The sequence below is a fragment of the Eptatretus burgeri genome, chromosome 6, assembly GCF_056783735.1.
Source record: "Eptatretus burgeri isolate ZD-2024b chromosome 6, Ebu_testis_v1, whole genome shotgun sequence".
Lineage (NCBI taxonomy): Eukaryota > Metazoa > Chordata > Myxini > Myxiniformes > Myxinidae > Eptatretus > Eptatretus burgeri.
Window position 1 is genome coordinate 41,396,335 of NC_140966.1, and position 14,026 is coordinate 41,410,360.

General features: G+C 42.1%; 1 protein-coding gene across 4 annotated transcripts in view; it reads right to left on the reverse strand.

Annotated features, from left to right (window-relative positions):
- Positions 1-9,512, reverse strand: part of LOC147024620 (leucine-rich repeat-containing protein 2-like) — a 77,281-nt gene extending 67,769 nt beyond the window's left edge. For 2 of the 4 annotated variants that reach the window (XM_085884689.1, XM_085884688.1), the window contains exons 1-7: positions 9,258-9,512; positions 5,732-5,852; positions 3,996-4,101; positions 3,686-3,842; positions 1,960-2,096; positions 1,588-1,733; positions 415-567 (exon numbers count right to left, since the gene is read on the reverse strand). In XM_085884689.1, the coding sequence (XP_085740815.1) occupies positions 415-567; positions 1,588-1,733; positions 1,960-2,096; positions 3,686-3,842; positions 3,996-4,101; positions 5,732-5,852; positions 9,258-9,288 (851 nt within the window). In that variant the 5' untranslated portion in view covers positions 9,289-9,512. The remainder of the gene's footprint in view (positions 1-414; positions 568-1,587; positions 1,734-1,959; positions 2,097-3,685; positions 3,843-3,995; positions 4,102-5,731; positions 5,853-9,257) is intronic. The other 2 variants (XM_085884691.1, XM_085884690.1) reach the window with 2 other exon arrangements.
- Between the last annotated feature and the right edge of the window lie 4,514 nt (positions 9,513-14,026).

Below are 14,026 nucleotides of genomic sequence, written 5' to 3' on the forward strand. Positions count from 1 at the left end.
TTATTCTGTGTTTATCACCACTTACAAGTTGATATGTTTTGTTGGCAAAGTGAGACCCCATCCTCAACCATCAGGGGACCATCTCAAAAGATTGTGAACCACGATCGGTCGTTTGGGGGGCCCTTGTTCTCTCGGGGCCCCATGCAATTGCATTGGTTGGGTCGCATGCCCCTAACGCCACCTTTGCCTCACCCCTTCCTCCCACCCTCAAGACCACCAGCAAATAAAAAACACCTTATACACTAATTGGGATCATACTGATCCTATGTATCAAGTCTGGATGTTATCGACCTAGAACTGTAAGGTGAGTAACATGACAAACAAACAAACACACACCCAAACACACAAACAAATGCACATTGGTCCATGAATTTAATGAAGGTTGCGAAAACAGTGCTGCTTCGAAGTACATACTTGAGGCCAGGGATGCTGTAGAGGTCAGTTGGCACTTGCTGTAATGACCTGGCACTGACCACCACTGCCCGTAGGTGAGGCATGTGGCAGAGAGCAAGAGGAAGATAGCGCAGTGGGTTCCTCTGAAGCAGCAATGAATCGAGGCTCTGCAGCCTAAAATGCCAGGCAGGGATATATCATATGTATCTATAAAGACGAGGTTTGGTTGAGCCATATGCCTGGTCACTATTTCATGCCATGTGATGTCTGTAGTGGAACGAGTCTGAACTCCATGGAGACTGTATATCCATTTACCAGAAAATAACCTTGAGACAGATGTCATTATGCTATCCACGTATTACTTGGTAATGAATGATTCAGTGGATGCAATACATCGGTGTACATGTGACGTATTCTCAGGTTAACGTAACTGTTTTAAGGTTTACATCAATCAAGGGCAGTTCAAATTTGATTAGTGCTCTGCAGGCCATCATTGAGTGTGCAATCCATTGAATGGAATGTTCAGTCCATTAGCTGGTGGATGTTCAAGATCCCAAATCTATTTTGGAATGAGTAGGTGATTGTTTCCAACACCCTGGTTAAATACAATAAAAATGCTAGTATAATGTGCAGGGGCATTGAATCAAGGGCACAGCCATGCTTCAGTAAATTATGCAACCAGTGGTCCAAATTATTAATGAAATCTCAGTCAAATATGCATTCGCTACCAAAGACTGCGCACAGCAGAAAGTGGTTATGTGCTAACACATTGCATGCATGATGCCAAAATGCTTGTACAGACACGGCATAAGTGTTATAGTATTCAAATAAAGGCAAGACCAAAATTTGCTGGTTTATTTTGAAGACTTTTTTGCTGGTAATAGGAAGACTAGGTTATTTTGCCTCCTGATGTTGTCGGAGAAATACCTCCTGGTGGTTTACAATTGAGAGTGGCAGGAGTTTTGTGTGGGTTGGATAACTGTAGAAAGGTTTTTTTTTTTTTTAGTTAAAGCAAGCCATATTATTTATATGAATATTCTTCAGAATTGAAGCTGAATAATTGTATTTTCATGCACACCGATTGCAGCTGTTCTTGCTCACATTTTAAAACTGATGTGATAGAGACTCAGTATATGTTTAATCACATTGTAATGCTGACAAGAAGCTACATGGTACAGGATGCTGATTGCTGACCTATCAATGTCTTGTGGAAGCTCCTGAAGATGATTGTCAGAGACATCAAACCACTGCAAGTTAACCATCCGCAGTGCCGCAACAGGAATTGATTGAAACCGATTGGAGGACAGGTCCAGAAATTCCAGCATTCGTAACTTACCAAGCTGTTGGGGAGAGGGGGAGGGGGGGGGGAAGACACACCATTTTGATTTAGAAGCATGGCAGTGAAATACGATACATGAAATTGAATGACTGATTGTAGAACTGAGAGCTAAGGATACGAGGTCAGCCGTTTCTTTAGGTCATGTTTTAATGAAAAAGGTACATTGTCCAACAAAGATATGCCACACTGAGAAAAAGTTAACTTTAAATGAAAAGCCTCCTTGGTACCTGGTAAGGGAGGGTGGAAAGACTGTTGTTGGACGATAGGTCCATTCTTTCCAAATTCTTAAGTTGGCCCAACTCACTCGGAAGACTGCTTAGGCAGTTAAAGCTGAGGTCGAGTTGTTTCAGCTCAACAAGTTGACCTATTAAATGACATATAACACAAGTATAACAAAAAAATATCTTTTTTATAATGAACCTGACCAAGTTTTGCAGTGGAAAGTCAAGCCTCAAAACCTGAGATTTAATAGATCTATTTGTCATCTTAAACCTTTCATGTGTAATAAAAAAACAACCCCACCATCACCATCATGACCACCACCACCATCATCAACAACAGCCTATTTCTTCCATGTTAGGATAGTAGTCTCCCTCAACTCATGTCGCCTCCACTGTTCTTTTTGGCATATCCACCAAGCCTGCCATCATTGAGTCTTTCCTGTTTTCAAACAGCAGGTTGGTGAGAGAATCAGGGAATTTTTTTTGGAATTTGGCTCGGGTGCCAGCGATAACTCACCTACTCTTCATCAAAACACACCCTGGGACCAGTAACGACCACCAGAACAAACTAAAGCTGGGTAGATGGGCCCCCAAGTTTAAGTCTGTCCAACAGTTGGCACACTTATTCATACAGCACCCTGCCTGTATGAAATCAATCCAATCGTTTTATAGTCAGGTCATGAATCGAAGGTAGACCAAACAGCTCAGATGCACGTGCGGAGTTGCACTACTTCTGGACCATCCAGTTGCACAAAACCTCACCATTGAGCCTTAACTGTAACTTGACATAGAACCAGATCACGAGGGCACTGCGATTTTGAATAAATAATTAATTTGCAGTCAGTCAAATAAGGAGGAGAGAGGAGATTGGGACCATACTCTGTGCAGAGCGTTGGTGCTGCCGAAGCAGTCTCCTTGGCTATTGGGCACAATCCTGGACGGATCACCACTCCGACACAGTATACCAGCATGCTGGCACTCATTTTGCCAACCTCGGAAGGATGACAGGCCGAGTTAACCCCACCTGGTATTAATTCAACAGCTGAGCGGGATTTGAACTCAGGACCTTAGGATCCAAGTCATGCCACCCTCACCATTAAGCCAACACCAGGCATTCAAATAAGGCAACACAAATTTGTACGTTATTCATTCGATTTGATGATATGTACGTTATTCATATAATAATTATTTAATTTTGCCTGAAGATATACTGAAGAAAAATAGTTTTATTCCAATTAGTCAATTAAATTGCATTAAAACACAATATTGCTAGAAGTTAAACAAAATAAATTTTATAGAATCTATCTCAGCAAGTGGATGACTATAGTAGTTGACTTTGTATTGACTTTGTCTGATGCATTTTCTCATCATCGATCAGACAACAATCAACACTACTTGAAATGATAGCATTCATTTTATCTATGATCAAACAAGTTGTCTAACTGATAAGACATTTCTGTAAATGAAAACTCTTCCCCATTTCATTGTGTGAGGTGTGTTCTTTATTCTTTTTCAAAATACTTTCTTAATTTCTGCCCCGATATAACTTTCCCAATCCACAATCAGACAAAGACTGACAAAAAAAATGCATTCAGTATTATGATAAATTTACCTGGACAAAAGACTCTGGGTTCAGTTATGCCCCCATAAAACATTGTATTCTACATTTCCTCTCGGTGTAGGTTGGGTTGGCTTGCTCTGTTATCAGATTGGGTAAATTACTGGTCCTCACCAATGTGAGGGGGCAGTGATGTGATGCGATTTCTGGAAAGATCGAGGATGGAGAGGCGCTGGAAGAGACCAATAAAAGTTGGCAGAGTGGAGACTGCTGTCTGTCTGATGTACACCTCATCAAGGCCAGGTGAATCTGTAAGAGCTCCAGGCAATGCCTGATCAAGTAAAAGACTATATCAGTTGAGTTTGTTGTGCAGTGTTACTTGTTTTTTTAATTGTGAGATGACTATTCAGATTAGGATCTAGGTTGCCTATAAATTAATGGTTGAAAGTATTATATTGATGTCGGGATGAGGTGAATAACTTACCCTCCACTCCTCGTTAATGACCCGTAGAATGAGACGTCCAGACTCCTGTGTAATCTTTCTTCGCACATCGGAATCAGTCAAACGTGCATACCACTCCACTCGCAACCTGGAAACCAATCCACTCGCAACCTGAAAACCACTCCATTCGCATCCCGGAAATCACTTCATTCACAACCTGAAAACCACTCCATTTGCGTCCTGGAAACCACTCCACTCGCAACCTGGAAATCACTCCACTCACATCCTTGAAAATAATCCGCTCGCATCCTGAAACCCACTCGAAGCACAAATTGAAAACCACTCCACTCGCAACCTGGAAACCACTCCACTCGCAACCTGGAAACCACTCCACTCGCATCCAGGAACATAATCCACTCTCATCCTGAAAACAACTGCAACCTGAAAAGCACTGTACTCTCAACCTGAAAACCAATCCACTCACAACCTAGAAGTATCCTCTCACAACCTGAAAACCAATATACTTGTAACATTGAAATTGCTCAACTTGTATCCTGAAAATCACTTCACAGAATATGGAAACCACTCCATTTGCAATTGAGAAACCACAACACTGGTTACTCGAATATCATTTCCCTGCGAGAAGCGAAAAGCAACGTTAAGCAATTGGTTCACTTCATCTGACTGTCTATCTGTCTATAGCCACTACTCTCTGATCAAGGGACTACTTAACTTCAACTGAATTCTATATTTTGAACACTGTGGAACACAATTCAGAACATGAATCGGAACATAAACCTGCAGTTTACCAGTACTTGGCTCTAAAATTGGCAAAATGTGCAAAATCTCATCCCAACTGTGCATGTGCACAGAAGATTAACATAATTTCTGAGTCTGTCTGCCTGTTTAGCAGTCAAACTAAATTGAAAATCAACCAAAACAGCAAACTTACTCTTTTTAGAAATGTCATAAAGGACACAAACAACAGGCACTGAGAACTAATTAACGTGTTAAATAAGGTGGTGTAATAGACAGTGTATCAATGGTGGTAAATTTCCAAAAAAAGTTTGTTTGTGTTTTACTACAGTCTTTACAACCCTTATTTTATTTCAGCTGAATTGCATCATTGAACACTGCAGAACACAAATCTCTTTCTTAGCACTTTAATAAACCTTCCGTTTTGCAGTATTTGGACAAAATAATTATGCTGTCTCATGCCCTGAGGGCAAAGTGACTGTGAGGTTCAGCATCCATGCCATCTAATGCTCTGAGGGCAGAGTGACTACGGAATTCAGCATTCAGACAAATATGATTGCCCCACTGTTTGTTTAGTGCAAAGCGCAAAGCAACAGTTTAAAAGAGGCTTGCCATGTCCTTTTCCTCAAGAATGCGTGGGGGTTAGATGTTCAATGAACGAGTTTTACTTGTTAGGTTGATACTACTGCAAAGGCATCACGGAAACTACTCAATGTGCAACCAGTAAACCACTCCGTTCAACTTTCAAACTGATATATATATATATATATATATATATATATATATATATATATATATATATATATATATATATATATATATATATATATATATATATATATATATATATATATATATATATATATATATATATATATATATATATACGTTACTTACATTTTACAATGTGCAAAGCACCTTTAATAAGCTAAAAACGAAAGTTTGTGCTTTGTCAAAATGCCACATTTCCTGCATAACTTGAGCATTACACCATGGCAACATGGTCCACCAAAACGGATTACTTTTCAATGGCACTTTGTTCAACTCGTTCCTTTTCTTTCTTCTGCTTTTCCTTCTGTTTCTTGATCCTCGTCTCCCAGATGGCTTTGAGAGAAGCAACAGTGCTGGTCATGTCCCTGAATCCTATAACAATCACAGAAATGTCTTTTAGTATGGGGCCAAACTGCAAAAAGTGGCCAAGTTAAGGAATTATCCCACTTGGTTGGCTAGAAAATCTCCATTGCAACTCGACGTTAGGTACATATGCGGGGGTATGTTCACCAGGGTGGATGTAAATTCTGGAAGTGGTGCAATTTTCTTTTATTCTCGATGAAACTTGACCTTTGCCATTTGCACTTTTTCAAACAGAGATGTCGTGTGCTATTGAATACATACTGATTTCTGTTCATTTTGTTCACTTTAACATTCTAATTTGAGGGGTTTCAATCTAATGTGTCATTCACTGAAGCTTAATTTATGAAGCAAACTCAGAATTCATATATATCAAGAAGATTTGTTTTTGTTTTTGAATGTGAAATAAGCATTGTCTGTGGAACAGCATTGAAAGCACGCTGTCATTTTAAATATGAAATTCAGTTCAAATTCAATATTTTTGTGATGAAAGTGGATTCCAACATTGAAATAGCCTCGACTGATTTTTAAAAAGTGATCAACATCATTGGATCTGTTGATCTATTCCTCCGGATTAACCATGATCTGAATCGACGTGTCGGCATATTGTATCACATAATGTTTCAACAATACTCCTGTACATCAGCATGATGGAGTTAGTACAGGATGCAAATAAGTGGTAAAATTGTCATACATATAAAAAATAAAATTACAATGTTTTTTAAGCAACTACGATACAAACGACAATGAATACATCATGAACAAATAACAATAGTATTTTCACTCACCTCAATGCATCTGCTGTATCTTGCTATGACTTTACAGATGGATCATGAAAGTTCATGCTATAAGTACCTCTTCTGCAAACTCGGTGAGCATCATTCCTCTGATAATACATATGTGTGATCTTTTGTTTTTTCAGAACTGGTCTTTCTTGCTTGTTATTAAATATTCCACACTTTGCCTCTTAATCACAGTCACAAAGGCTTTCAGGTACAATCTAAATAATCGAAGTGTCATAACTATTTATCGGAATCGGTGTCTGAGGTGTATAACACTGTTGCTGCACACTTCACTGTCAGACAGACATGCAATCAGAGTCGCTGTCATCCGGAATTTGTATCTTCTGTAACTGCAGTCGCTCTTGCATCCGCCCTTGGAAAATGTCAGAAGGTCTTCAGGAGCTGGTGGGAGAGTCATCAACTTCAGAAGAAGGTGACCATTCTCATCCAGTACCCGTCCATTGTTGACAGGAGATGCTGATAGATACCGAACAGCAGCATTTGACAAGATGTATGCCTGGTAGTTGGCACACTTTATATGTTGCTTGAAAGAATTCATTGTGGGAGGTAGTTTTTCTCTTGTCTTGTTTTTCTTTGCGAACAAGTCATAGCGAACTGCATGCAAAGATACTTCATCTCGTCCAGCATACATCATGGACACCAAAGAAACGTGCCACTTCAGTCGCAGGGGCAATCTTTGTTGCATCTTTTCCAAGACCTTTGAGTTCATCCATCAATTGTGGATGGTCTGTTACAGCTTTTCTTTTCCCATTCCACTAAATGCTGATGCCGAGTCACAGCCGCTAAATGAGTAAATGGATGGCAATATATGTGCCATGTCTTCACCTTGTTCTGCTGTGATGGTGTGCTTGAGCACAAACCTCTTGTTCTGACCAGTGCCAGTTTTCAAGTACAGTTCCTTCATACCAGTCAATAAGCAATATCTCGGGCACGTGCGTGCTCCGTCTCAATCCAAGCTTCACAAAACAACTCTGTCAATGCTCAAGGTTTTCTTCGCATGTGCAATATGTAGGAACATGCGAGAATCAGCTACTTTGTGGTTAGCTGACAGCTCGGGGACATCATGATGGTATCCCCCGAATGACTGACTGCTATCTACATGTTATGGAATCCACCCAACAGGTGGAGTTCACAACCTGACAAAAGCGTGTCTTCACATTTTGCACTCCAGTCCTCCATGAGAAAGTTTGCCGCATTTGCCTTGTTGCTTGCATTCAACATCATCTTCAGCCGTTGTTTTGGAAGGGCGTATCAAGCGTGACGGATTTCAGATTTCTTGCATTTTCACCTGACTTGATTGATTCTTCATTAGAATAGTTGTCACCAACTACAGCAATGGACTTGCATTTAATTCCAAGGATTCTGCTCAACAACTGATCAGACAGTTCTCCAAATGTCTTACAGGATGTGGTATCTGCATACCATTCGAAGGAGCATCATCAAGTCTATCACTCAAATTGTTGATTCGGTGGATTCCTGGAGGTCTGGGAGTGCATGATCTTGCAAGAACTTTGTCATTTTGAGTCTTTTTAATTGTGCCATCCAAATTGAAAAGTGTGAGAGGTACTAGAGCTAACCATTATTTTAGAAGAATTCTCACATCTACATCTCTCGATTGACCAATAATTGCAAACTCACTGAATATTTGTGTCAATATTCAGTGTTTCCATGGCTTGCTTTTTCTTTGCCTTCTTTTTCAAAATCTGTATTTCTATGTATACATAGATTTATTTCTTTTTTGTTATTCTGAACATTTTTTTTTAATGACTCTAAGGTACATTTCTTGTCATTGCTCTTTAAATTAAGACACTCGTTTATCAATCTGTTGCATATCCTCAACAATTTTATTGTTAAATTGATTTGTGAATATGAATCCATGAAGGAAATATGCATATAATCTTCATCCTGCTTTTGTTTACGCAAAATATTTATACATATTTTACACGAATGTCTATGTGTGGGACAACATGCATGAAGAGACTTCATTTGTCAATAAACAAGACTTGCACCATTTTCAGAATCTACATCCACCCTTTCATTAGTCTACCCATATTGGCAAAATACCTGACAGCAAAGACAATTTTTTATCTGACAAAGTACCTTCTACAATCAGAAATCAGGTCTGGCCCCTGGACTATTTAATGCCTTGAACTTGTCATGTGAATTACAGGGGGAAACGTAATGATGATGACATCTTTATCTCACATTTCTGCAGATGATTCTGTCACATCAAACATTTTCTAACCATTTCCTTAGTCTTGACAACCATTTTATCTTGTTTAAGAGGTTGTTTTTTGACCTATTAAGTTATATTGGTAACTTATCATGTATTTACGTAAGCACAACAGTGGCATCATCATATCTTTGTTTTTGACCATTTTCACGTGACCATTCAAGTCAATAGTGATATTCAGAATTCGCTAAAAATGTGTTTGTTGGATACACTACTTGAGTGTGCACAAGTTATTTCAGTCATAATGAATACAATGTTTGGCAGAGCATTGAGAATGGATGAGAAGTCATTGGCATTAAGAGCATTCGGTGCAGCGGTTGCCTAAATCGTTTGGCTGCACAGACAAGTTTATAAACGACATCGACTATCCGTCTGACTGACCTTTCATTCCCGGTGGTACAGAAATCACCATTGAAGCGATGGAGTCAGCTGGGATCCTAATTGCATTTCGGTGGAAGAAAATACAGGCTGGTGCCAACCAAGTTGCTTGCAGTGCTGTTGTACCAGGCTATGTACATCACAGTTACAGAAAGCACAAGGTCCTGGGCTTACAACTCGTACTTGAAGTGTGGACACTGGCAAGGTTTGAAAGCACATAGCTGCTTGTTGCTGTCTGAGCTCGGGAGTGGGCATGAGGGATGATTAACGCACTTACAAATCCCTATATATAACCATGTCAGTGAGAGCTCCTATCATGTGACATGAGGTCGAGGTCCATAAACAAACAGGCGGCTGAATCCTCCAACGTTGCTTTCCATAGAAGTAACACTTTTCAGTGGAACGAGAGGTTGACACGATCATATTCTCAAATTCAAAAACAATTTAATGCTTTTGGTCAACATAGATTCTCCATCATTCTGACTCTTGCAATCCTTAAATTCCTTCGTTGTCAAGGAGAAGGGTTTCAAAATAAGCCAATAAATAGATTATGTTCACTTCACTGACTGTTAAAACATTTGACTTTTATGTCATAGTGTTGTGGGGAATAACCTGCAAAGGGCAGTACTTGAATTGAGGTAGGTACAAGGTAGCAGCAGCTTCTCCATAATAGATGCCAAGACTGTGAGATGCACATTTTTCTCCCTACTATTTCTAATATCGTGTTGTGGAAATGACTTCTAGAGGCTAACATTGCATAGAGAATAGTTTAGTTATTTCCCATCGTGAACGTAATAGAATAAGTGTGAGTTGATGTAGTCATGATATTGGAAATGCGTCGTTTTCTGTATAGACAGATGTCGTCGTCCACCCTTCCTATTATGTGTCCACCCTTCCTATTTAAAAACCACCATCCTTTCAAACCCATTCTGTCTTTTATGTCCTTTTTGGGGATAATGCCAGGCTTTTAGGCACAAGTTTGGGTGGCCACACCGAACACCATCATCCCTGTTAGGTGAGGTTGGGGAATGGAACCACAGACTCGTGCATGGGCCAATAGTGACTGAGAGGGGAGGGGCAAAGTGCATCATCGTGGCGAATGGGGGCGAATCTTCGTGTGCACAGAGAGGGAGGATAGAGCAGATACCCGGAACAAATCTCTGAGTTAACCGTGTGGAGTCTGCAAAAGCTGTCGTGCTGTGTGACGCCCCACCCAGCCAGCAATGTCCAGTTTTCTCTCGCATTGGGCTGTGGCATGGAGATAGGTTTTTCCTGCAGCAAGGATGTGAATGGGTTGCTGCTCATCTAGGTCCTACCGTGTCCCACCAGCAAAGCTTGGGTAATTTGTTGTCTTGTCCGATTCTGATCCGTCGATCTCACATGGTAGGACTGGGCCCATTAAGGCACAGATACTTCAGGACTCTCCCGTTTGTCGTTGGTTTTGCAGGCGCGTCTATTCAGTAGTGGGTTAACGTGTCTTTATTACTATTCATTGCCATTTGCTTCTCAGTATTCCCGCTTCTGTGTACCATAGTTCAATTTTAAATCCACTTGGTCTCGGGGTGAATTTGATGGTTGTGATCGCCATTGGAATTGGCACATCTGCTAATGGACTAATCTGGAATGAGTGGTTAACACTCACCGCAAGACCGTGCTGTGTGCTCACTGGCTCCACTTGGTCGTTAATTCAAATCAGGCGCAATGTGCCGATCAGCAGAACGCATTAACTGTCTCAGTTGTCCCATTCAATGCGGTAATGTGGTGGATAGACCTGTGGTCCGGCCCAAGGCGACTGATTCAGTTGGCCGTTGTGGCCACTTTGACATGGTTCCCCGAGATTCAAACCGACCCGCCACCAGACCGACCCGTCGGCTGCAACATTGGTGTTATTTGAGTGGGATTTGAACCTGAGGAGTGAGGAAATCCTTCAAAGCAAAATTGCTGAGCACGCAATTTTGGCACCAAAATTTAACGAATTAAATTGCAATGGCACCAAAATTCAAATCAAGGCAGCTCGAACCAGTGGGGCATGCACTGGACCGCAACCCGAGTGGAAATGGAAATGGAAGGTCCAATGTCCACTGGCATGGTGGGGTCATCTCTTAATGTCTGCAGCCCAATCGACTCTCCCCTGGTTAGCCCAGTACCCCACAAATGAAGTAGCATCAGGGAGTAGCAGGCCAGTGTCGTCGCCAGAGCCAGACATTGCACGGCAAATGGAGGTCATGATGGCCATGCTTCAAAGCATGTCAGTTAGGCTGGAGCTATAGAGGTAAAATTGAGGCTGTTCATGCCGATCAAGCAGAGCTGGCCAACAGGTTGGAGGGACAATTGAAAGTGAGTCGTGCTGCTCTGTGTTTAGTGTTTGTTTCGTCAGTATGGCCATCTGTATGTGAGTGGCACCTCCATTATGAGCATTAGTCGTTATATAAAACTTTTTTTTAATGATGGATCCCCTGCAAGCCCTACATAAAGGGAGGAGGAAGAAAGGCAAATTCACATGGTATCTCCCATGAGCATTGCTAGGAGGATGGGGGCACTGGGAACATTAGGGAAGGAGACCCCAGGGAGAGCACTCGACAGCCCATGCCGAGTGCATGGCCGATTGGGGAAGTGGCGACCGCAACCACGGGATCTCCGTGAGAGCAGCCCGGGAGGCGAGGTGGGGGGGGGGGTAACAAGTAGGGCAGAGACTGGTAATAGACATGCTGATGGGATGACAATTAGAGTTTGAGGGATTTTTCCAAACATTTCAATTGATGTTTTGAATTTTTATTTTTTTAATACACTGTCGAGGCTCGTATGAGAGAAAACGCACAGAATGTACAACAAGGGGAGTAGGAGACAAGAGGGATGGGATGGGGAAGGAAAATCCGGAAACAAGGACATGAGGAGATCTGTGGAAGGGAAAGGGATTGGGCGGGGTACACAGGGTAAACAAGATGGACACAACAGGGACTCTCAGGTCCTTACACGACAGGGACTTTCAGGAAGGAAAGCAGGGAATTTGAAGGAGGTGGGTCTGGGATGGATTAACGGGGGTAGAAAATATTGTGGTTTTGGATGGGGGAAGACAAGAGGTGGTGGTGAACAGATGTTTTGAAGATCTGGAGGGAAGAATGGGATTGAAGAGAGTATGGCAATTTGTTCCAAAGGGGTGAAAAAACAGAAGAATGTAAGAGTGAAGGTGAGCAGTGATTCTTGATTTTGGTAGTTTTACGAGAAGGGGGTTGCTGGCAGACCTTGAGTGCCCTGCGGAAATATGGGGAGGACATATCTCAAACAGAGGAAAGGGGGGGACGAGGCCAGAGAGGAGATGGGGGAGGACAGAAAGACCATCGACCTGCCTATGGCGAGAGAGTGAGAGACCCAAAGACTCAGCCTCATCACGGGAGATACCAATGATCCTAAATGCCATGGTTTCCACAGCGTGAAGCCGAGAAAGGTGAGTGGCGGGAGCACCAGCCAAGAGGGGAGAGTAGTACTCCATCAGGCTGTGGACAAAGGCTTTGTAGCTCAGGTGTGCCAAGGAAGGACTTTGCATGATGGTGAATGCCCAGTCGAGGAGGCCAGCTTGGAAATGTGGCTTTCCCAGGAAAGATCATGGCAGATAGTGAGACCCAGAAGCTTGAATGAAAGGACTTCTTCAAGAGGATTGTTGAAAAAGTGGATGGGGGGGTTTTGTAAATGGTCCTTTCGAAGAGACATAGTGAGAGTGTGAGATTTGTCAGGATTGAAAGACATGTTCCACATATTGGACCAGCTTGTGATTTTATCCAGATCTGCAAAAAATGAAGAAGCTGCTGCTTGCCACTCTAAGAGATGACAGATGGTACAGCAGAGGGTGGAGTCATCAGCAAAGAGACAAAGAGGATTTTCCAGAGAGTCAGAGAGATCATTGATGAAAAGCAGAAAAAGAACAGGGCCCAAAACACTACCTTGAGCAACTCCAGCCTGGACAGGAAGAGGGGATGAAAGAACTCCATTTAGAACCACACGTTGGCTGTGACAGGAGAGGAAGTTTGCGAGCCATAAGTGATGCATAAGTGAGCCATAAGAGATGGCCTTGGATACCATAGGAAGGGAGTTTGGTGAGCAGGGCAGGGTGCCAGACCATATCGAAGGCGTGCAATATGTCTCGGGATGTGGCTCTGATTTCATGTCTGGCATTGAGTACCTCCATCCATTGTTGGGAGGGCAGAAACAGCATATCCAGGCTGGAGTGACCTGGTCTGAGTCCAAATTGATGATAAGAAATCAAGCCATTGGAGAAGAGGAAGGATTTAATGTCTGAAGAGGAGATGGATTCCATAATCTTGCTGATGGTTGGGAAAAGGCTGATTGGTCTGTAGTTGCAGGGATCTGTTTTTGCACTTTTTTTAATGCAGAGTGGTAATGTTTGCTGATATTCAAGCAGATGGCAAATTACCTTGAGCCAATGAGAGGGTGAGACGAACAGAGAGAGGGTGAACAAGAGCAGCAGAACAGGTTTTTAGGACATATGGGCTGATGCCGTCTGGACCGGTTGCAGAATCTGAGTCGAGGTTTGACAGCAAGCTCTCCATTTTGTTAGAAGAAAATGACACAGAGTTCTGGGACAGTTGGGTGTGACTGGGTAAGGTGGGTACAGAAAGCGTTGAGTTTGGGACACAAGATTTAGAAGGAAACACGGAATTTTGGCATTCAGCCTTTTCATGTGCGGTATCAGCTGTGCGGTCATTTGAGGTAAGGGAGGGGATGGAGGGGGAACATACACCAGAAACAGACTTAAC